Raw genomic sequence first — 23,980 nt, forward strand, 5'->3', positions numbered from 1 at the left:
TGAATAATGCGAGATGTCAAAATATAGCAGAACCAAAAAATTGAAATCTTATGGATTTCAAGGGAAGAAGAGAAGTCCATAAGATTTCGATTTTTTACAACTTTATGAGATTTCATTCGACCTTTTCTTGTTTTTATTTAAGGGAAATAATTCTGATAACAGCGGGAGGATGGTAAGTCTGTGTTCTGATATTTCCATCTAAATCATTTTTATGTGCTATTTATTATCGAAAATCACCGATTGTCATTATAGGGCATGAGGCCTTGTCTACGTGAAAAAAAAAAATGGATCATATAATGAGATTTTAAAAATAACAATTTTTCGGAGAAGATATCTTTTTATGTTTGGTCTTTGTTGTGTATAATATGATTAAGAGAGATTTGTTTCGTCCGACTGAAGCAAATTGTCTGGCGCCTTCATGTCTTGAAACCTCACTCTTATCAAAAGTTTTACTACATGCGGCATTTGCCATGAGACGCTCCTCAAATCCAATTAATCGAAATATTCCTACAACGAGCCTGTAACCGTTGCCACTCCACAGGCATTTTAACCCCCTTATCAACATAAATAACCTCACAAAATATGGCTTAAACTACTTTCAGTACTATTTAACGTGTAGAATTTTCTTTATAATTGAAAATTGCATATAATATGCATGAAATACACGTAGACTTAATGTATGAAAAAGGAAGAATTGAATAAAATACTGTAAGATTAAACATTTATCAATGTTTATTTTCATATCGTCTACAGTTTGTGCAAACAAGAAACGTATATAATTTTAAAACATATAATGATCTTTTAGTGCCGTTGTCTCGCAGAAAAAAAGCCTCAAGCAAAACATCGCAAAAAGCGCATTCAAGGACATTCGACGGACATGCCTCTCTAAATCTATTTGCGTTTCTTGACAAAAACAATTTGCCCTAGCCCAAATATTTTTCTATTGGGGGACGATGGTAGTATCCGTGTGTCTGTGACAAAAATAGAGGTTTTAAGACTATTTGCGAATAATTAATCGCTTTTAATACACAATCAGGTGTGTTGACGAATACTTTTTATCCCCTGAGAACCAGGTGCAGGCAAGTCGCGCTTTAGCATATTTAGCGCGACCGGCTGTCACTAGTTAATTTATTCCAAGGAAAATGACAAAAATTGTAAACATGGCCTACGCGCAAAAATGACTAAATATTGTCTTTACGCTCGCACCAGGGTTGATTGGACTAGTTCTTATTGTTGCCGGCTAGTACAGTGGGACGTAATTTCTGTTAATTCGAAAGACCTTTCTGCTCAAACTTATGAATATTCGTTTTATCGGCAGGCTTAATTTTCTGCATATCCGGAGCGCTATTACGAATCGCACAAATCGAGTGTCGTATTCGATGCCCTAAGATTATTCGTGAGACTGAGGCAAGCGCTAATTTATTCAATTAACCTGTGAAATTCGACATGACGGACGAAAGGAAGCTTTAGTTTGTGTTTTCTGGTCGTCGTGCGTTGATTAGTTCTTTTTATCACACTCAACTGAGCGGTTATGCAGACTTAAAACGAATGCGTTTTTTGTTGGTGGTTATCACGAGCGGCGAGAGCGTTAACACAGATTTCTGCGGTTATGTCTTCTGCGTTCAGCGACCAAGGCTACTCAAAACTACCGCCGATTCGCAAAGACACAGCAGAGGGAGAAGTTAATGCATTTAACTCACAACTACGAGGGTTTAATCGAAAATCTCACGGTCTTGTTCGCCTGCCACCGCTTCAATCTCAAGGGAATTCACCTACCACCGTAGAGGAAAGGCAACCAAGAGATGAGACCAAGCCGTTGCTATACCAGCACCGAAACAATAGTGCATCAAAGTCCGGAGAACTTTCACCAAAAACAATTCACCGACCTCTATTCGATAAAAGCGTGGATACAGGTCTCAAAAGAACTGGCCTGGAATCTCAATTTCCCCGAAAAGAGCACGCGTCAGTTAATTCGGACCAGACTCCGCTGCTGTTTGAGGAAAACTCAGATGACAGCGATCCCGACGAAAACTGGCAAACAAAATTAAGTTCCAGTCTGGATCAAAGAGGAGCTCAGGCTAAAAGGTCGCCTTTCTCGCATTCGAAACTTCATCAGAGCAAATTCCTTGCAAAGTCGTCGCCCAATTTGTCCTCTTATAGAAGAAAACCAAGAAAGGCCTTGCAAGCGGTAAAGAGTAATAACGAAAAGAGGGGTGATAATCGGGGCATTGAATCAGTGGCGCTGCATGACAGCGACACAAGACACGAACTTCTCAATATCGGCGATCTCCCTTTTTCTACAAATCAACAGAGACCTACAAAAAAGGCCAAAGGACTCATCGGTGAACCTATCAAGGGTTCTCCTTCACGAGTCCGAAACCTGAACGACGAACAATTTTATCGCAAAGCTCGTAGTCACCCCAATACACCGTTGATACCAGACTTAGTAGAACACCAGAGCAGCCGGAAATCTCTTGGGGATATCGAATCTGTGGCACACGGTTTGAGAAGGAGCTCTTTTGTTCCGCCAAAGAAACAGAATTTGTTGGCTGATGATAAGGGAATGGTTGGTTTGAGAGTTGAAGGAAAACTGTGTCCTCGAAACGAGAGACGCAACTCTCGGACTCCGAACTCGCCTCGATCAAGTGACTCTCTACAGGTGAATGATCCAGCGAGCCGCGCAAAGCGTCCGTCAATTTACGACCTTCAGCAGATTCTTTCTGAATTGAATAAAGAAGCCACTGCAAAAGGGAACCTTTCAAATAAAGAAATGTCCTTGAACGTCGCGGAGAGCGATCGAAAAGGATCGGTGTACGATTTGAAGGAGTTTCTACTGATGCCTCCTACAAAGGTACCGGAGCAAAATCGAGAAAAAGGTAAACACACAAAAAATGACTTTCAGAAACTTTCAGTTACAGTCCCAGAAGAGGCTGAGGAAAGACGGGGATCTGCGTACAGTTTAATGGAGTTCCTCTCGCTCAATCCTGCGAAAACTAATAACGGATTTGAGAATGAAAAGCAAGAGAAAGAGGAGACATTGAAAGCGTCGGCTTCTCTAAACACAAATTCGGGAAATTTAGCAGTTGATACAGATACCAGACGATCTTCTGTTTATGACTTAATGGAATTTCTTACACTTGCTCGCGAAAACGAGGAAATAAAACGCAGGAAAATGCATCCGAAAATCCCCACGGAAACACCGGCAGACGAACCGGGTACAAACGCAGATCCAACACGCGCACAAAAAGGCCGCAGCGAATCTGTTTATGACTTGAAAGAGTTTCTTACTATGGCGAGAACTCTCCCGAAGGGGAAAGACGCCGGGAAGCAAAACGCGCATTTATTGTCGCCTAAAAGTCCCAAACCTTCTGGCTCACAGACGAAACGCGAGTCTATCTATGATCTTAATGAGTTCTTGGCGATTCTTCAAAAAGAAGCTGACCGAAGGCGAGCAAACTCTAGCATCAATCAAGCGACTAGCGAAAACTCGACAAACGACCCGAGCAAACCTGACATCTCGAATGACAGTTCCGCTCCCGAACCTGTAGCGCCAATATTCACGTTTGATACGTTAGAAACCGGAGCTCATCAAAACCGTGCAATGTCACTGTACGATTTGAGGGACTTTCTCTGCGCCGGTCAGCCGCAAAGTCCTTTGGCGTTTCCCCTAAATCGCAAGGCTTCCGCAATTTCTCAAAGCTCCATTATGTTCAACTTAAGTGAAGACGAGAACGGTAATGGAAGCGTCGAAGAGGTTTTCCTTGCTCTTCCAAATTACGAGGGAAATTCTAATAAACGAGGATCCGTTTACGATTTGAAAGAATTCCTTGGGATCTTGAACAACAGCGATTCCCCGCTTAGAAGAAGGCTTTCAAGTATCTCTACCGGCTCGGAATCAAACAGTAGTCAACCTTCACCAGTCTCAAGACATGACTCCGAAGGAAGCATGTCTATGTATAATCTGAACGAGTTCCTAAGTCTGCAAAACGATGACTCTGATGCGAAAAAGACCGAGACTGAGACTTCACCCTCGCTTTCACGGCACGACTCGGGAGGGACGAGTTCTTTATACGACCTGCAAGAATTCCTACCTATTCTAAACGAGATTGCCGATGTGCGAAGTCAAAGTGACAAAGAGGGTCCGGAGAGCGTCGAAGGAGATGTTATTAGAATCCAGGTGCCGCAGCTTGGGCCTCGAGCACAGACTAACCCTGAGAGCTGGAAGCCGATCAGGAAAAGGATGTCCGCACCTAAAGGATCGCTTAATAGTGTACCAGAAACTTCTGAAGTGTCTTCCAGTCCAACTGATGACCACAGAGCTTCGCTAGAACATTGCCTTTAGGAGCTGTGCCCACTAAAGGAAACTTAAACAGGGAACTAACTCAAAATTACGACAGTGACGGCAGGGAGAATGTAACAAAAAATGCTTTCATGATTAGCGCTCAATTCTAAACTAACGATTCACTCGTTATTAATGTTCCATAAAACTTATAGACAAGTATAGAACTTTTTTCTTATATAGTGAAGAATGAATGTCTGTTTTTCAGCGCACACGGCGTTGCCGTCAACGCTAGACAGAGAGACTTGGAGTTTTCACGTCATGGTTTGGAGGAAAACACCTGAAACCTATCACACAGATGTGCATTTCATGTCTGACTTTTCATCGTTTTCTGCCGTTGCCGCCCTGCCATAAATCAATTGGAAAGTGGAAAATTAAAAGAACAAGACGTAAAATGCCTTCTGTCTGATACATTTCAAGCCGTTCCAAACAACGACGCAAAAACTCGGTTTATCGAGGGCGGCTTTTAGTGCCCTGTAAAACCTGCTGTGAGAACTATGCCCCCTAAACAATATACTTAGCGCTCAATTCTAAGACAAATCGAAACGCTAATCAACTCATCCTACGGATATTTACTAAAAATTTCTTTTGTTTACACATTTTTCATTCTCGATGTTGTTTTTTATTCTTTCACTTCTCAGTGTTTTTAAAATAAAAATTCTATGTTTTTCATTTCTCAGTTCTGATTACTGAAAACATATCTCTCTTTTTAAGAACAAAACAAACTAAGACAGCTTTAGAAGATAACTACTTTTTCACGCGTCAAGGAAAAAAACATCTAACACTGGTATCTCATAATAACCAGATAACCACATTTCATACTCGAGAATCCCACACTAACTTGAAATATTATTTATTTCTAATACCTCGTACTATGTTTATATTTCCCTAAGGTTTTTAGTCATTGGGATTCAAGAGTGGAAATAAAAAAATTAAATTCTTCGCATGACTCGATAAGAAACTGACATGTAGGGCCGTGCAGTCTCTATGCTTTTAATTTCCCGTCATCTAAATAATGCACGTCCGCAAGGTCCGTGTTGATGGGTGTCTTTAAACTAGGGAATTTAAGTAACGGCGACGGGGAAACAGGACGGAAAAAACGTATTAATTTTATCGAAAATAGAGATATATTTCATGCATATATGTGAATATCCGAGAAAAGAATTATATTACATATATTTTGTACAAGATAACATCTATATATATAAATAATTACTTATTGGCTTAATGGTCGAAATGTGCACAGAGACAAATGTAAATAATTAGGAGAAAAAGAAAAGCCGATTGTATGATATTCCATAAACATCAAAAGATAAATATAATAAATTTGTATAAGTTGTATTTGTGAGAGAGTTTGATATGACGACCGACATAATAGTTAATTTCTTTCCATTCCATCAGTTTGCGTTTTTGGTGTGCATTTTACACTATAATTCTGTTTTAAATGACAAAAAATGTGTTATTCTCATTTCAAAAGCTTTGAAAAATCTAGACCAGTAGATTTTTTGCCAGTTTCTTTGATAAATATATAATAAAAAAAACATTTACTATTTACGTTTTATAAAAAAAAAACGTTTTTTTTTTAATTGCAGCACTACTTTTTTTGCGCACGACCTTGAAATCCAATTTGATTTTAAATTCATTTTTTCAGGTGTTAAGTTTGCACCCGTCAATATCACTTAGCAATTAAGTAATCGACTCTTGAAAAAAAAATTTTTGATTTTATTTTATATATAATATGGCAGCAACTACTTCCGGTGAATCGGCGCACGCTGATTGGCTGTTGAGGGGGCTGCATTCTCTTGTAATGACGCCGGACCTACGACTCAGAAAATCAACAACAAAATAAGCTTTTTCTACACACCATCATTGCAATTTGCTACCGCTTTTCTGAGTCTCAATATTTTGTATATCTAGACATTGAGTTTTATTACCTTGACATATTCATATTTTTTCCTCAATAAAAATAATAAGTAAACTTTGTTTACTTATTACTTTTTTATCGCAGCAAATAGAATTTCAGCAAACTTGAAATTTTCACGCGCGCAAAACACGGGGTTTGAAGCCGATTTTTCGGGAAGACAATTATAGTGCAAGAAAATGGTGCATAAAAAGTGGCGGACCGTTCAAATTTATGGAACATTTATGAAATTTGGCACGGGTGATAGAGAAACTCACACTGAGCAATTCTGGATATGGACCCACCCCCAAAAATATATACTTACAGTTTTATAGAGATGGAATTAATTTCCCTTAAAACATGAATAAAACCAATACCTTTCATGTTACGGTCACAAAACTTAACCCAGTGATGGATATTAACATTAACTACAGTTTAACGAAAAAATAAACCACGGCCCCTTGAAACTCACATTTTTAGGGATGGAATTGATTATTTCCTTTAATCAGCATTAAACCCAATACCATTTATTGTAAAACTTTCAAACTTCACAAAATTGTTATACTCTTTACAAAACTTCATTCTAGAGATAGACCCACGCCCAGATGTGAGTACTTACAGTTTTACTAGAGATGAGATGCAAATTGCTTATATAGAGATCCTTTTTAATACCAACTCTTAGCTCTTAGAAGAGCTAAGATTCCATATACTAACTCATAATGGTATATTGCAAGATATTCCCAACCGTATAGCCACGCCCCTTTTGTACTTACAGTTATACTAGAGATTGCACGAAGGAGGTATATCGCTTATATTTTCAATACGAACTTACAATTATACTATAGACAGCATAAGCGTAATGTATACCATACATATAGCACGCTAATAATGATCAATGTGCTATCGACAATAAGATAATTGTTATTATTGGCTGTTAATTGGACTTCTCCGGGTACAAGTGTGGTGAATAATTGCGACGTTGAAGAAATGGCAAGGAAGGTGTTGAGAGAGTAATCGGAGCACTGCATATTTAAAATGGAGCTCTATCATCCTGCCAGTCGTAACGGTAGGAAGAGCCACTCCCAGTACAAATCAAATGCAGAAAAAAGGCATAACTTCATTGTATAAAGTTGAAATACCAAGCATGCATGCTGTATGTGCTAGTTGTAAAAAGACACAGACCTTTTTCGAAATCAAAAACGTCTTTTTCTTCGTACGTAGGACGTATTTGTTTCAAGACTATTGAGTAGGAACGTGCATCATCGATTATTTTTTTTTGTTTGACTTGTTCCATGAACAATTAATTCAGAACTGCATTTGATAATGTCTTCACTCACACTTTTATTCATGTGACCAGACCTCGTTCTTTCGTGGAAAAGGTAAAACGAATGCGTGGAATGTCTGGCAGGCGTTTCCAGAGGTCTCATCGGCTTTGACTGCCTTATCGGACCTTCCGAACAAGGAAACAGTTCTGGCAAGCATCGGCACTGTACAGGACCCGAAATGATCCCAGGACCCGAAATGATCCCAGGACCCGAAACGATCCCAGGACCCCAAATGATCCCAGGACCCGAAACGATCCGAGGACCCGAATTGATCCCAGGACCCGAAATGATCCCAGGACCCGAAACGATCCCATGACCCAAAATGATCCCCAAAAGTACCCCAACTGATCCCAGGACCCGAAACGATCCCAGGACCCGAAATGATCCCAGGACCCGAAATGATCCCTGGACACGAAATGATCCCAGGACCCGAAACGATCCCAGGACCCGAAATGATCCCAGGACCCGAAACGATCCCAGGACCCGAAATGATCCCAGGACCCGAAACGATCCCAGGACCAGAAATGATCCCAGGACCCGAAACGATCCCAGCACCCGAAATGATCCCAGGACCCTAAATCAACCCCACGGAATTGCGGTAATGGACAAAGGGAAAGCAGAAGAAAGTAGTTCCAATTCTTAAAGCATAATTAAGGGTTGACAGCGAATCTATTTCTAAATAACATGAATTAAAAAAACTTAAATTCCAATACAATACTTCTATTTATTACATTGCCCCGGCGGTAAACCCATAAACAGAGTCCAAAACAAATACACAACTTTTAATTGCTACTGAAAAGAGTACAACATAAACATAGCACAGCCAAAGCACAGCCTTGCTCAGAACAACCAAACTTTTGACCTTCGAAACATTTGCAGTTCCAACACATGACTCTGACACTATAAATATCGTTTCCGGTAAACATCACCCCTAAAAATCTATATTCATTTGACAACCAAACGTGTTTTTCACCACGAAATCCATGTTCACACGAGCGAATATTTACTGACAGCCGGTTTGGCCGAGAAGATGGAATGACAAAAGCACACTGAGTAATGCACTCGAACAACCCTTTTACTACCGTTGCAAAATATTAAGAGATGTGGCTTTTGTTGAAAGCAATATGTGAGTTTTGAATTTCCTTATGTAGTAGTGCGTACACCACTGCATGATTTCTCTCTATCTCTCTTTATGATAGGTCTTTCATTCACCGAACACAAACAAAGATTTTCCTATGGGAAAGCAGAGGCATGTCTATTCTGTGGAGACATTCTTTTATGGCTTGTTATGTAGAAATTATTTATTCACGCCTGGTTCTTCAAATTGCCATCACGGGAATTTTTATTTGACTCCAATTGCTGACTTAACCAAGCTGTCGAAAGCTGTATTTCCCGCGCAGTCGTATATAAAAATCTTAATACTATGGTTTTAGTTAATTCAAATTTCTGGATAGTAACAAAAATGACGCTAAAATGTTTCATAAGTTTTTAAAACTGAAAGCCAATCCTTCCACATTCCTTTTGTTTGTCCATTACTGCAATTCCTTGGGGTTCATTTCGGGGGCTCTTGGGGATCGTTTCGGGTCCCGGGATCAGTTGGGGTACTTTTGGGGATCATTTCGGGTCCTGGGATCGTTTCGGGTCCCGGGATCATTTCGGGTCCCGGGATCAGTTGGGGTACTTTTGGGGATCATTTCGGGTCCTGGGATCAGTTGGGGTACTTTTGGGGATCATTTCGGGTCCCGGGATCAGTTGGGGTACTTTTGGGGATCATTTCGGGTCCTGGGATCGTTTCGGGTCCTGTACAGCACCCTTGAACTCTTTGTTGTCCTCCTCTACTCCAAGATGAGCCAGATCTCCTCAGTGAACGACGTCCGGATGGAGATGGTTGCGAAGAAATCCCGCCTATCCCGCGGTTGGAAATTCCGCCTACATTCGCCGTCCTTCTACAGAACTGCAAGAGAGCGGCATACCAGGCTGGCTATTGCCGGGCGCAGTCTCTCGTGGTGCAGCCTGTTATGCCCTCTCCATCCCCGACAATGGCACCTGGCGTCCTCTTTGGAGCCTGCTCCCTCCAATGTCAACCTGTATGTGCGGCTGCCAGCCCGATAAAGGCTGCAAAAGGAGATGCAGGTGCATCAAGACGGGGATTAAATGCACTGCTCTGTGCAGGTGCGGTGGGGACTGTGAGTGGCAATGCAACCTAGACAGGTAAGAATTGAATTGGGTTCTTGAAACTAAAAAAATAAATGGCTCACTGAAACGTTTTTTTTTTTTTTATCAACAGTGCTTCTCCGGTGGACACGTGAACAGATGTTGAACAACCCACATGCTTATGGGACCCCACCCCAGTAAAGTATTCTTCAGTAAATTGCCTATTCTTTATTATTGGTGTCGCGGCGTTCTTAATGATTATCTTAAATGCAACAGTTTCTATTAATTTCAGCTTCCCAGCTTTTTTTAGAAAAAGGTTTAATTTGCTTCACTAATCTAGAACTGTTAATGCCATTTGGGCAATGCCCTGCACGTATTTTGTATTTTGATAAACCAGACATTTGTAAAACTGTGTTAGTATGTACAATTGTCACGTGTAGTTCGAATGGAAGGACGTTCTTTCTTACTCCATCTGTACCATCTCTAGAAGCCCTTCTAAGTACTATAAGGGCATGGTTATACATTTAACTATATCCTGCGATATACCAGTATCGGCGAGTATATTGATTTTTAGCTCGAAATGCGTATTGGAAGGGACTTTGTAAAAGCGACAATATACCTTCATTCCCGTCATCTCTAGTATAACTTTAAATACCATAGGGGCGTGGTAATGCAATTGATTATATCCGGTAATATACCAATAAAAGTAAGTATGTGGATTTGTAGCTCATAGCTCGTATTGAAAGGCAATCTGTATATGCGAGTACCTCTTGCGTGCCATCTATAGTATAATTGTAAGTACAATAGGGGCGTGGCTATACGGTTGGAAATGTCTTGTAATATACCATTATAAGTTAGTATATGGATTCTTAGCTCTCAGTTTGTATTGAAATGCATTCTAAGCAATATGCCTCTTTCGTATCATCTCTAGTATAACTGTAAGTACTGGGCGTGGGTCCATATCTCGAATGAAGTTTTGTAAAGAGTACTACAATTATGTAGAGTTTGAAAGTTGTACAATAAATAGTATTGGTTTTAATGCTGATTAAAGGAAATAATTTATTCCACCCCTAAAACTGTAATTATCAAGGGGGCGTGATTTATTTTTTATTAAACTGTAGCATGTGTTAATATCCATCACTGGACTAAGTTTCGTAACCGTAGCATGAAAAGTACTGGTTTTATTGAGGAAGTAAGGAAAATTGATTCCACCTCTATAAAACTGTAGGTATACATTTTTGAGGGTGGGTCCATATCCTGAATTGCTCAGTGCGAGATTCTCTGTCATTGTGCCAAATTTAAAAAATGTTCCACAAATTTGAACGATGCTGCACCATTTTCTTCCACTATTAAAGCCGCATTGTCACCAGTTTTCTTCCGGTCGATTACCTAACAATATCCGATGATTTTTAACGGAAAACGCGAAAAATATTTCAAAATATTGAAAGCAGTGTGTCTATTGGAAGTTTCTTCTTTGAGGATGTGATTTATAATTTAGAGCGGATGGCCTGTTAAATATTTCGGATTCTAATAGATTCTTTTGTCTTTTAACGGTTGAGGTTTCCGTCGGACCTCCGGAAGTAAACTGGTGATAATGCGGCTTTAATCCGGATGAAATGACATGTAAAAAGTAATGTTTTAGTGTAAAACCGGGTGTGAAAAGCGAGCTTATGATGGTTTTACAAATTTACATTTCGGATTTTTAAATACAGGAGGGTTTCTTCTTTCACTATCGCAGCATAAATGAATTTGGCGAATATTTTACCTTTTAGCCATAGGAACAATTGAAGAAAAAAAAAAAGAAACCTGATTTGAAAAAGTCGTTCTGTTGATCTGTTCGGTTATACAACAAATCATGACCTCACTTTATGGCAATCTTATTCTGTTTTTGTTCTAAAGAATTTAATAAATAACTTATTAGCCTTGCTTGCGGTCCGTAATGAGAAACCTCAGCCCCCCCTTTTTCTTGTTCCTGCATTGTATGTACTTAAAAACGCGTCATGTTTTAAATGTGAACTTTAGAAGCACACTAGCATACACACATTGCCCTGCAGTTTTTTTTGCCGATGAAGTTTAACTGAGGCAAACCGGCTATGCCATGCTGACGAGTCCTAATAAGGACGAAACAGCTGTCCATGGTTGCCGAACTGCACGGGTAAAAGACTGTGCTAGCGTCCCGTCTTGGCCCGACTGGTGCCAATGTGTGTATGCTAGTGTGCTTCTAAAGTTCATGTTTTAAAGGTCTATTAGAAAAGACTTTTTGAGCTTTGTTTATTTGATGGGTCAAATAACGCTAAAATTAAAATAGTTGTTGTGTATTATTAGTTAATAATTTATAATAGTTTATTTGTAATATTTAATATATTTAATATAATTTGTAATAGTTTATTTATTTTATTTATATATTTAATAGTTTGTTTATTTATTTATTTATTTACTTACTTACTTACTTACTTACTTACTTACTTATTTATTTATCTATTTATTTACTTACTTACTTACTTATTTATTTATTTATTTATTTATTTATTTATTTATTTATTTATTTATTTATTTATTTATTACTTTCTATTTGCTTGCTACAGCCAACTAATAAATGGTTGAATTTTGTGCATATTTCTCTAAAACAGATTTCATAAAGGAGAAATGCCAGTAGCAAATCTAGGGGAAGGGTTTAGGGGGTTTCACCCACCCCCCCCCCCCCCCTTTGGGCTACCAGAAAGCCATATGTAACAAAAAATTCCCCCCCTCCCCCTCTTTGTCACTGAGCAAAATCCCCCCTTTAGCGAAAAGCTAGACCCGCCCCTGAATGCCTGCTGTTGTTGAAATAGGTAAGGACTGGCTCGTAGATAGAGAAAATTTGAGGGGGTGGGGAGGGTAAGGACTGGCTCGTAGATAGAGAAAATTTGAGAGGGTGGGGAGGGTAAGGACTGGCTCGTAGATAGAGAAAATTTGAGGGGGTGGGGAGGGGACTCAGAAAGTCGGATACAAGATAATTAAGCCGCAGACAGCGCCAGCAAAACAGCAGCCTAGCAGATACTGCTTGTGCATCATGTTTGGTTGTGCTGCAAATCAGTTCGCCAAAGTTTCCACCTCATGTTTTGTGGTCAGTCGAGCGGTGCGTCAGCTGTTTGCCTATGCTTTAAAGGGAGTCTTCAAGTAAACAAATGTATTTGAGTTGGCATACTTCTAGGAAATGTCCAGGTAATTCTCCTTATCAATGTCATATTTGTTCAAAACGCAAAGTGCTGAACATTGCACATTCCTTCGCATCGCCAGCACCTTCGGCACCTACAAACGATAACTCGGGAACAGGAATGTGTGGGAAAGTGTTGCACTACCTGAAAAATGCGATTTTTATCTTTCTTGGCACAAGTAAGTATTATAACAAACTATTTAATAAAAATCCAATAAAAAGTTATTAAGGAGTGCTCTGTGAGAGAACCAGGCAACATTACGAACAAAATGACAAAAATATGCAACTGAAAATTGTAGCAAAGGCTACACGTACAACAACATCAACCCTCTCGGTAACGAGAAAGCACTAAGAAAACAGAGGTTAGAACAATGAAGGCTGAAAATTCTGCCTATGACTGCGCATCCTTACCCCTCCCCCCCCCCCCCCTTAGCCAATCCCAATCCCCCGGGTATAAAGTGGGTCATTTCTTAGAATCCTTCAAATTTTATGTTTTTTCCATATGATACCTATGACTGCGCATCCTTACCCCTCCCCCCCCCCCCCTTAGCCAATCCCCCGGGTATAAAGTGGGTCATTTCTAAGAAACCTTCAAAGATTATGCTTTTTCCATATGATACCTATGACTGCGCATCCTTACCCCCCCCCCCCCCCCCCCCCCGGGTACGTGCCAGATCATTGATTATTTCATTTATTTGTTCCCAGTTGGGTGTACTGTGCTTATTTGTTTGGCGATGGGTATCCCGATGGCTATGATAGTTATTGGTGAGTCTTGGATATTATGCTCTAGACATTTTAAGATATGGTGTCTCCCATTATGGGGAAGCACCCATTTCCATCGGCTGATTTAATGAAACCGATGCAATATTCTCGATTGAGCTTTGTAAAGTATCAAACTTTGTTTCTGGATGGTTCTTTCGAGATGCGAGATGCGCCTTTTAATAGTCTGACAAGGGCACTTTGATCATTAATATTCGTTCAAAAAAATGGGGAGGGGGGGGGGGGCGAAAAAGTCATGAATATCATATATATCATGTTTAACTAGCTGACAATAAAAAAAATGAAATTTAATATTGTAAAAAATCTATACAAAAGCTAACTATAATTTTTTTCAATGTGGCTTTTACGGTCTTCAGCATTGTGCTTGTTTGCACGTTCGCCATTCGAAATCAATCAAGCGAGCATGAGCCCTTGTGATTTAACCTAATAACCTAAACCCGCTATGGAAAAACATGCTCCTTACAATTATCAAATGGGCTGGGCAATTCACGAATATTATCCTCTAACTCTCTGCAAAGAAAAAGTTTGCACAAAAGTTCGTAATAGTAGAACTAGTTGACCCTCCAAATGCTGTAAAACGCATCTACCAATCTTCATTTCAATTTAAAAACAACTCATACAATATATTGGCTTCTGGTCATTTGGCTACCAGCCAATTGGCAGTTAATTGGTATTTAATATCATTGTTAATATCTGTTTCAGCGTGTTTTAATTATTTAGACTCAAACATTGGCCGCACCACAACCATAAACTTGTGCTCAGTTACAGCATAGAATAATACAAGGTACGTATTGTTTCATGGACGAAAAGAAAAAAAAAACATTGGAATTTACACAGACAAGTACCACAGTTCACGAATAATTGAAGCAATTGCACAATGCAAAAGTCATTTTTAAGCCTTCCAGGTTTACTTTCTGCCATCTCTGGTATCTCGTGATACGGAAGCCATTTCGCAGTCGAGACTGCCGTTAGACCGCTAACCAATGAGAGAGCGCCAGAAAGCACCGGGCGCCAAAATAGTAGACAAAGGATACAAACGCACATGCGCACTAAAAATAATCAACAACGCAAAGCTTAAAAAACAACTGTGACTCCCTGTGTTTCAGTGGGCAAAAGCTCCGCATTTCAGTCCAAAGTTATACTTGTTTCGAAGACTTTTGGATTGTTATTTTCTCTGGGTCTCGAGCGTTCTAAAAAAACCAACAACAAATTTACGTAGCGTAACAGCACCGATTTATACTTAAAAGGCTTGCCCCCCAAAATAGATCACTTGAGTTTCTATGGCAAAAATTGAGTAGAAGTTGTGAATACCTAAGAAAAAATGGTCGTTAAATGAGCCTTCATCAAATTTCTCGAGGCTGTTTAGTTCAATCGCTTTGCGTTAGATGGGCTTGTATTACATACATGACTTGAAGTTCGATGGCATGCTAATTCTGATAGGTCCGCACTCCTTCGTAAGCTTAGTTTATTTTTAACCATTTGACAAAAAGCGCGTTGACTAGATTTTAACAAGTTAAATATGGCAAAATGGTGCATGTATGTAGTTTTTAGAAAAAAAAGCGGCCTTTTTGAAGGCTCCAATGAATTTCGTCACTAAACTTCCATAAGAGAGTGCCTACAAATTCAAAGGTTATTAAAAAAGGAATGTAGATATTTCATTGCCTGCATGTGGTACTTTTTTAAATTTCAATTAATCGTTTAGCTATTTGGTATGCATTTTTAGTGCAAGTTTTTCCAACGCCATTGTACAAAGTAAAATCACATTCCACAAGTATAACTCTTGCGTAATAAGGACCACAACATACCATACATACCGTGAGTGCTTGAAAACCGCTCATTTGTACATGTTTCAATATGTATTTAAGGCGATTGTATATTGATGGTCTATATATCATTCAAATCAGCTCTTTTTGAAGATATGTTAGACAATTACGTTTTGATGCTTAAGGCAATTAACATACAATGTTTCAATTATTAAAAATTACGTCCGTTATTCCAAATTGCGTTAGGTATTACAAAGTGCGTCAGGTATTACAAAGTGTGTCAGGTATTAAAAAGTGCGTCAAGTATTACAAAGTACGTCAAGAATTACAAAGTGCGTCAAGTATAACAAATTGCGTCAGGTTTTACAAAATGCTCAGGTATTAAAAAGTGCGTCAGGTATAACAAAGTGCGTTAGGTATTTCAAAGTGTGTCAATTATTACAAAGTGCGTCATTTATTACAAAGTGCGTCAATTTACAAAGTGCGTAAATTATCACAAAGCGCGATGTTACACTGTCTCTTTTTGGTTCTCGTGCTGTAAGATAATTCTGCATATCTTTTTTCAGGTCCTGCATATATATACAGGGATGTCCACAGAAAACGGTGAGACCAACATCTTCTTCACGACGAGCGTTAATCTGTACTCATTATTAAAGACAATCCCAGATTGTCTTAGTGCGAAGACAGCTCAATTTTCGTCTTTAATAAGACTTCTTAGTTTTACTTTGCAAACTGTCCGCCAAGATTACTGTACCCTTTTTTTATGTCTAGTTACGCTTACATACGCCGTGGCTTTAGGTCTTGGCGTGTTGGTTGACGTGGGTTAATTTATTTATCATGGGATAATTTTTACCGAGCGCGTAGCCTAGATAGCAGTGGTTTTGAGGGATTTTCCAGGTTTTGCCCGGGGCACAGCCCAGGCGGCAGTATTAGCAAAACCAAGTACGTGTACCAGACAAACAGAACTGCTCCGAAACCCTGAAAAAGCAGCACCTACGTCGGCTACCGAGCGCGCGGTCTGACATACAGAAATACTGTTCAACGCTAGACTGTTTCGTTAGATACCGGCAAAAAGGTCTTACCGACCCAGGTAAACGTATTAGACGAGATAGTTTCAGCCCAAGGTCAAGAGCCTGGTAACCCAGCACAAGCACCTGGTTACCCAGCACAAGCACCTGGTTACCCAGCTCAAGTACCTGGTTACCCAGCTCAAGTACCTGGTTACCCAGCTCAAGCACCTGGTTGCCCAGCTCAAGTACCTGGTTACCCAGCTCAAGTACCTGGTTACCCAGCTCAAGTACCTGCAGGCTCTTCGGTCCAGTATGTTTCAAGTCCTCAGCAATTTCGTGTGATGGTAAGTACCTCACGTGATACACCATCACCTCACGTGATACATCAGTGCCTCACGTGATACACCATCACCTCACGTGATACACCATCACATCACGTGATACACCATCACATCACGTGATACACCAGCACCTCACGTGATACACCATCACCTCACGTGATACACCAGCACCTCACGTGATACACAAGCACCTCACGTGATACACCATCACCTCACGTGATACACCATCACCTCACGTGATACATCAGCACCTCACGTGATACACCAGCACCTCACGTGATACACCATCACATCACGTGATACACCATCACCTCACGTGATACACCAGCACCTCACGTGATACACCAGCACCTCACGTGATACACCAGCACCTCACGTGATACACCATCACATCACGTGATACACCATCACATCACGTGATACAATATCACCTCACGTGATACACCATCACATCACGTGATACATCAGCACCTCACGTGATACATCAGCACCTCACGTGATACACCATCACCTCACGTGATACACAAGCACCTCACGTGATACACCATCACCTCACGTGATACACCACATCACGTGATACACCATCACATCACGTGATACACCAGCACCTCACGTGATACACCATCACCTCACGTGATACACCACATCACGTGATACACCATCACATCACGTGATACACCAGTACCTCACGGGATACACCATCACCTCACGTGATACACCATCACCTCACGTGATACACCATCACATCACGTGATACATCAGCACCTCACGTGATACATCAGCACCTCACGTGATACACCATCACCTCACGTGATACACCAGCACCTCACGTGATACACCAGCACCTCACGTGATACACCACATCACGTGATACACCATCACATCACGTGATACACCAGTACCTCACGGGATACACCATCACCTCACGTGATACACCATCACATCACGTGATAAACAAGCACCTAACGTGATACACCATCACCTCATGTGATACACCATCACCTCATGTGATACACCATCACCTCACGTTATACACCAGCACCTCACGTGATACACCATCACCTCACGTGATACACCATCACATCACGTGATACACCAGTACCTCACGGGATACACCAGCACCTCACGTGATACACAAGCACCTCACGTGATAGACCATCACCTAACGTGATGCATCAGTACCTCACGTGATACATCAGTACCTCACGTGATACACCGGCACCTCACGTGATACACCATCACCTCACGTGATACACCAGCACGTCACGTGATAAACTCGAACCTCAAATACTATGCTGAGATGAGAAAAAAATAAGCACAGAATCGAAGCACTTGTAAATTCACGTACCCTAAAACTTTATGGTAAGTCAATGAATAAGTCTTTTGTTATTATTTTTTATTTGTTTTGTTGGTCTACTGAATTACAACTATGGTATCTTTTAAATAACTTTTTGTTTATGACTTAACAGCTACTTTATCTTTTGTTTTCCGTGATTAGTTCATTTTGAATTAAAAAAATATTACTTGAAATGCAAATTCTTGGCGTAATTAAAGGTAAAACAGTTGCTTCGTTCATTTCAAAAATCTATTCGGTCTGACTGATCTATTCATGTTCTGACTGATCTATTCATGTTCTGTCTGATCTATTCATGTTCTGACTGATCTATTCATGTTCTGACTGATCTATTCATGTTCTGACTGATCTATTCTTGTTCTGACTGATCTATTCATGTTCTGACTGATCTATTCATGTTCTGACTGATCTATTCATGTTCTGACTGATCTATTCATGTTCTGACTGATCTATTCATGTTCTGACTGATCTATTCTTGTTCTGAATGATCTATTCATGTTCTGACTGATCTATTCATGTTCTGACTGATCTATTCATGTTCTGACTGATCTATTCATGTTCTGACTGATCTATTCATGTTCTGACTGATCTATTCATGTTCTGACTGATCTATTCTTGTTCTGACTGATCTATTCATGTTCTGACTGATCTATTCTTGTTCTGACTGATCTATTCATGTTCTGACTGATCTATTCATGTTCTGACTGATCTATTCATGTTCTGACTGATCTATTCATGTTCTGTCTGATCTATTCATGTTCTGACTGATCTATTCATGTTCTGACTGATCTATTCATGTTCTGACTGATCTATTCATGTTCTGACTGATCTATTCATGTTCTGACTGATCTATTCATGTTCTGACTGATCTATTCATGTTCTGACTGATCTATTCATGTTCTGACTGATCTATTCATGTTCTGACTGATCTATTCTTGTTCTGACTGATCTATTCATGTTCTGACTGATTTATTCATGTTCTGACTGATCTATTCATGTTCTGACTGATTTATTCATGTTCTGACTGATCTATTCATGTTCCCAGGTCGTGGCTCCTCCTCCTCCTCCCCCAGGCGTGCAGAAGCCAGGCAATCTCCTTGTCTGTGCTATCTTTGCCTGTCTGTGTTGTGCATGGCCTTGCGGAGCAGCCGCCATCCATACAAATCAGCAGGTTAGTACGTGATGTAAAACCACATGAACTAGCAATATCTTCCTAACCTTAACCCTAACCTTAACCCCACATGAAGTATTGACCCTGTAGTCTTGCATATAAGCAGGTTCACTCCTTCTAATTTTGCATCCATTGTCGAATTAAGTGATAGCAAAGACGTAATATTATATTTAAATGAACAATATGGAAAGTTACATTCATGTATGCTTACACCGTAATGTCTTATTCATTTATGCTAAGGGAGCGGTCATTAATTACTGGGGGGGTATTTTTGCAAAACCCTGCCCCCCTCGTCTCCATCAAAAGGCAAATTATAGAAATGATGCGCCAGGCCACAAGACTGCGCATGACTGAAAAACAGTTGTGTGAACTGCAGGCTCTAAAAAGTGCTGTCGCTTGCTACGAAGTTAAAACACCTAGAGGAAACATTTCACGGCCACGTTTAAACACGCAAAAGAAAAGAGGACAGAAGAAAAAAACAAAAAAACAAACAGAGGAAGACGACTAGACATGAGACGAGAGCAAATAACAATTTAAAGAGCATAGCACCAGAATTAGTGGAGAGACATGCAGGAAAGATGACTTGTGTAGAGAAAGCGTCAAGGAGCCGAGCAAAGAGACATCTCAAAGTTGTCTCAAAGACATCTCAATATTGATTAATAATGCAAAGGTAGAACTGAGACTGTTATTGGATTCATTCGGAAATGACAGTGCTTCAGGTGGACAAACGGAGGGGAGTGACGCTGAATATGACGGTGATGCTAGTGATCAAACGAAGGCTAGTGAAACTGAATATGACGGTGATGCGAGTGACGATAATGTGAGTGGTGATGATGCAAGTGATGACAGTGCTAGTTCTTTTGACGATGTGAGTAATGTTGCAAGTGATGGAGACGATGTGAGTAATGGTGCAAGTGATGGAGACGATGTGAGTAATGGTGCAAGTGATGGTGACGATGTGTGTAATGGTGCAAGTGATGGTGATGATGTGAGTAATGGTGCAAGTGATGGTGTTGATGTGAGTGATGTTTCAAGTGATGGTGTTGATGTGAGTGATGGTGCAAGTGATGGTGATGATGTGAGTAATGGTGCAAGTAATGGTGATGATGTGAGTGATGGTGCTAGTGATGGTGACGATGTGAGTAATGGTGCAAGTGATAGTGACGATGTGAGTAATGGTGCAAGTGATGGTGATGATGTGAGTGATGGTGTAAGTGATGGTAATGATGTGAGTAATGTTGCAAGTGATGGTGATGATGTGAGTAATGGTGCAAGTGATAGTGACGGTGTGAGTAATGGTGTAAGTGATGGTGACGATGTGAGTAATGGTGCAAGTAATGGTGATGATGTGAGTAATGGTGCAAGTGATGGTGATGATGTGTGTAATGGTGTTAGTTATGGTGATGATGTGAGTAATGGTGCAAGTGATGGTGTTGATGTGAGTAATGGTGCAAGTAATGGTGATGATGTGAGTGATGGTGCTAGTGATGGTGACGATGTGTGTAATGGTTCAAGTGATGGTGATGATGTGAGTAATGGTGCAAGTGATGGTGATGATGTGAGTAATGGTGCAAGTGATGGTGATGATGTGAGTAATGTTGCAAGTGATGGAGACGATGTGAGTAATGATGCAATTGATGGTGATGATGTGAGTGTTGGTGCAAGTGATGGTGATGATGTGAGTAATGGTGCAAGTGATGGAGACGATGTGAGTAATGGTGCAAGTGATGGAGACGATGTGAGTAATGTTGCAAGTGATGGAGACGATGTGAGTAATGTTGCAAGTGATGGAGACGATGTGTGTGATGGTGCAAGTGATGGAGACGATGTGAGTAATGGTGCAAGTAATGGTGATGATGTGAGTGATGGTGCTAGTGATGGTGACGATGTGAGTAATGTTGCAAGTGATGGAGACGATGTGAGTAATGGTGCAAGTGATGGTGATGATGTGTGTAATGGTGTTAGTTATGGTGATGATGTGAGTAATGGTGCAAGTGATGGTGATGATGTGTGTAATGGTGCAAGTGATGGTGATGATGTGAGTAATGGTGCAAGTAATGGTGATGATGTGAGTGATGGTGCTAGTGATGGTGACGATGTGAGTAATGGTGCAAGTGATAGTGACGATGTGAGTAATGGTGCAAGTGATAGTGATGATGTGTGTAATGTTGCAAGTGATGGTGATGATGTGAGTGATGGTTCAAGTGATGGTGATGATGTGAGTAATGGTTCAAGTGATGGTGATGATGTGAGTGATGGTTCAAGTGATGGTGATGATGTGAGTAATGGTGTAAGTGATGGTGATGATGTGAGTGATGGTGATGTGGTGGTGACGATGTGAGTAATGGTGCAAGTGATAGTGACGATGTGAGTAATGGTGCAAGTGATAGTGATGATGTGTGTGATGTTGCAAGTGATGGTGACGATGTGTGTGATGGTGTAAGTGGTGGTGATGATGTGTGTAATGGTGCAAGTGATGGTGATGATGTGAGTAATGGTGCAAGTAATGGTGATGATGTGAGTGATGGTGCTAGTGATGGCGATGATGTGAGTGATGGTGATGTGGTGGTGATGATGTGAGTTGGTGCAAGTGATGGTGATGATGTGAGTAATGGTGATGTGCTGGTGATGATGTGAGTAATGGTGCAAGTGATAGTGATGATGTGAGTGTTGGTGCAAGTGATAGTGACGATGTGAGTAATGGTGCAAGTGATGGTGACGTGTGAGTAATGGTGCAATTGATGGTGATGATGTGAGTAATGGTGCAAGTGATGGTGTTGATGTGAGTAATGGTGCAAGTGATGGTGATGATGTGAGTAATGGTGCAAGTGATAGTGACGATGTGAGTAATGGTGCAAGTGATGGTGATGATGTGAGTAATGGTGCAAGTGATGGTGATGATGTGAGTAATGGTGCAAGTGATAGTGACGATGTGAGTAATGGTGCAAGTGATGGTGATGATGTGAGTAATGGTGCAAGTGATGGTGATGATGTGAGTAATGGTGCAAGTGATGGTGACGATGTGTGTAATGGTTCAAGTGATGGTGATGATGTGAGTAATGGTTCAAGTGATGGTGTTGATGTGAGTAATGGTTCAAGTGATGGTGATGATGTGAGTAATGGTGTAAGTGATGGTGACGATGTGAGTAATGGTGCAAGTGATGGTGTTGATGTGAGTAATGGTTCAAGTGATGGTGATGATGTGAGTGATGGTGATGTGCTGGTGATGATGTGAGTAATGGTGCAAGTGATGGTGTTGATGTGAGTAATGGTTCAAGTGATGGTGATGATGTGAGTAATGGTGATGTGCTGGTGATGATGTGAGTAATGGTGCAAGTGATGGTGATGATGTGAGTAATGGTGCAAATGATGGTGATGATGTGAGTAATGGTTCAAGTGATGGTGATGATGTGAGTAATGGTGCAAGTGATGGTGATGATGTGAGTAATGGTGCAAGTGATGGTGTTGATGTGAGTGATGGTGATGATGTGAGTGATGGTGCAAGTGTAGTGATGATGTGAGTGATGGTGCTAGTAATGGTGACGATGGGAGTAATGGTGAAGTGTTGGTTGGTCAAGGTGATGATAGTAGCAGGTCAGAAGTCTGCACTGGCCCATTCTAGGAATCGTTTAAATGCACTACATATTGCGAGCCTGTTTCGGCCGAATCAGATTAGAGCAGGGTTTTTTGCTGTTGTGGGAAAAGAAGGAGAAACTGAATATCATATACAAAAATTAAAATATGCTTGTCTGATTTCCTAGGGCTACGCGATCAAGACAAGAGGTTTCGCAATACAAGCATTCTCTATTTGTAGAGGAATATATAAAGCATAAGATATATCACTCTGGTAGTAGCCAAATCCCACAATAAACGTCCCGTGGAGATAATGCAAAGGCATAAAAAACCTTTTTGTTTTTTTTTCAGGGGTGGTCAGATTTTTACCAGAGAACTCCCTCCCTCCCCCTCCGGAAAAATAAGGTCCACTTTTTCGGATCTAGAAACCCCCTCCCCAATAAAAATCCTGGGTACGGGCCTGAATGGTGCTTACACCATAATATCACATTCAATGGTAAAGTTCCAGTAGGGAATTTTACAATTAGATTCTTTCAATGTCGATTAAGTTCTTTAAGTGTAATTCTTTTAGTGTTGATTTCCTAGTAGTCAAGGAAAAATAAATGGGAGGGGTATGGACTTCTTCGGAATAACACAATATAGACGTTATGTGGTTTTGTTATAGGTCGACAAGTGCTGGAATGAAGGCCGGTACGAGGAAGCGTTGGACAACGCAAGGAAAACCAAAATACTTATCGCAGTCTCAATCATTACAGGCATAATATCAATTGTAATTATTGTAGCTTATTATGCGCATCTTGTGAGCAGTTATAATTATTTATAATAATTAATATAAATAATAATAATTAAATAATAATAATAATAATGATGATGATGATGATGATGGTGAATCTTTAAAATAAAAGACTTAAATTTGTCAATGCTTGAAATATTTTGCTTTACTAGTCATGATATCATTGTCATTGTAACCCTGTGCTTGTGCGCATGCGCGTCTAAGCATTCACTCATTGCAAAATGTAAAATTATTTTGTTATTCATGAACAAACCTAGCCTGCGATGCCAACCATTGTCTGT

At 40.3% G+C, this 23,980-nt stretch overlaps 1 protein-coding gene and 1 non-coding gene across 2 annotated transcripts; both read left to right on the forward strand.

The window, feature by feature from the left end:
• Positions 1-786: 786 nt before the first annotated feature.
• Positions 787-5,680, forward strand: LOC116604645. The gene has a single exon (XM_032367345.2). It carries the CDS (start codon positions 1,610-1,612, stop codon positions 4,340-4,342), a length of 2,733 nt encoding a protein of 910 aa, XP_032223236.1. The 5' UTR covers positions 787-1,609; the 3' UTR covers positions 4,343-5,680.
• A 12,005-nt stretch (positions 5,681-17,685) lies between these two features.
• On the forward strand, positions 17,686-23,966 carry LOC5521976. Its single transcript, XR_007313972.1, has 3 exons — positions 17,686-18,170; positions 19,208-19,333; positions 23,571-23,966. It is a non-coding gene; the product is annotated as an uncharacterized LOC5521976 (transcript).
• The last annotated feature ends 14 nt before the right edge of the window (positions 23,967-23,980 follow it).

This window comes from Nematostella vectensis, chromosome 10 (assembly GCF_932526225.1).
Source record: "Nematostella vectensis chromosome 10, jaNemVect1.1, whole genome shotgun sequence".
Taxonomy (NCBI): Eukaryota; Metazoa; Cnidaria; class Anthozoa; order Actiniaria; family Edwardsiidae; genus Nematostella; species Nematostella vectensis.

Coding starts and splice junctions, on each gene's coding strand:
- LOC116604645 (XM_032367345.2), top strand. CDS start 1,610: ATGTCTTCTGCGTTCAGCGACCAAGGCTACTCAAAACTACCGCCGATT.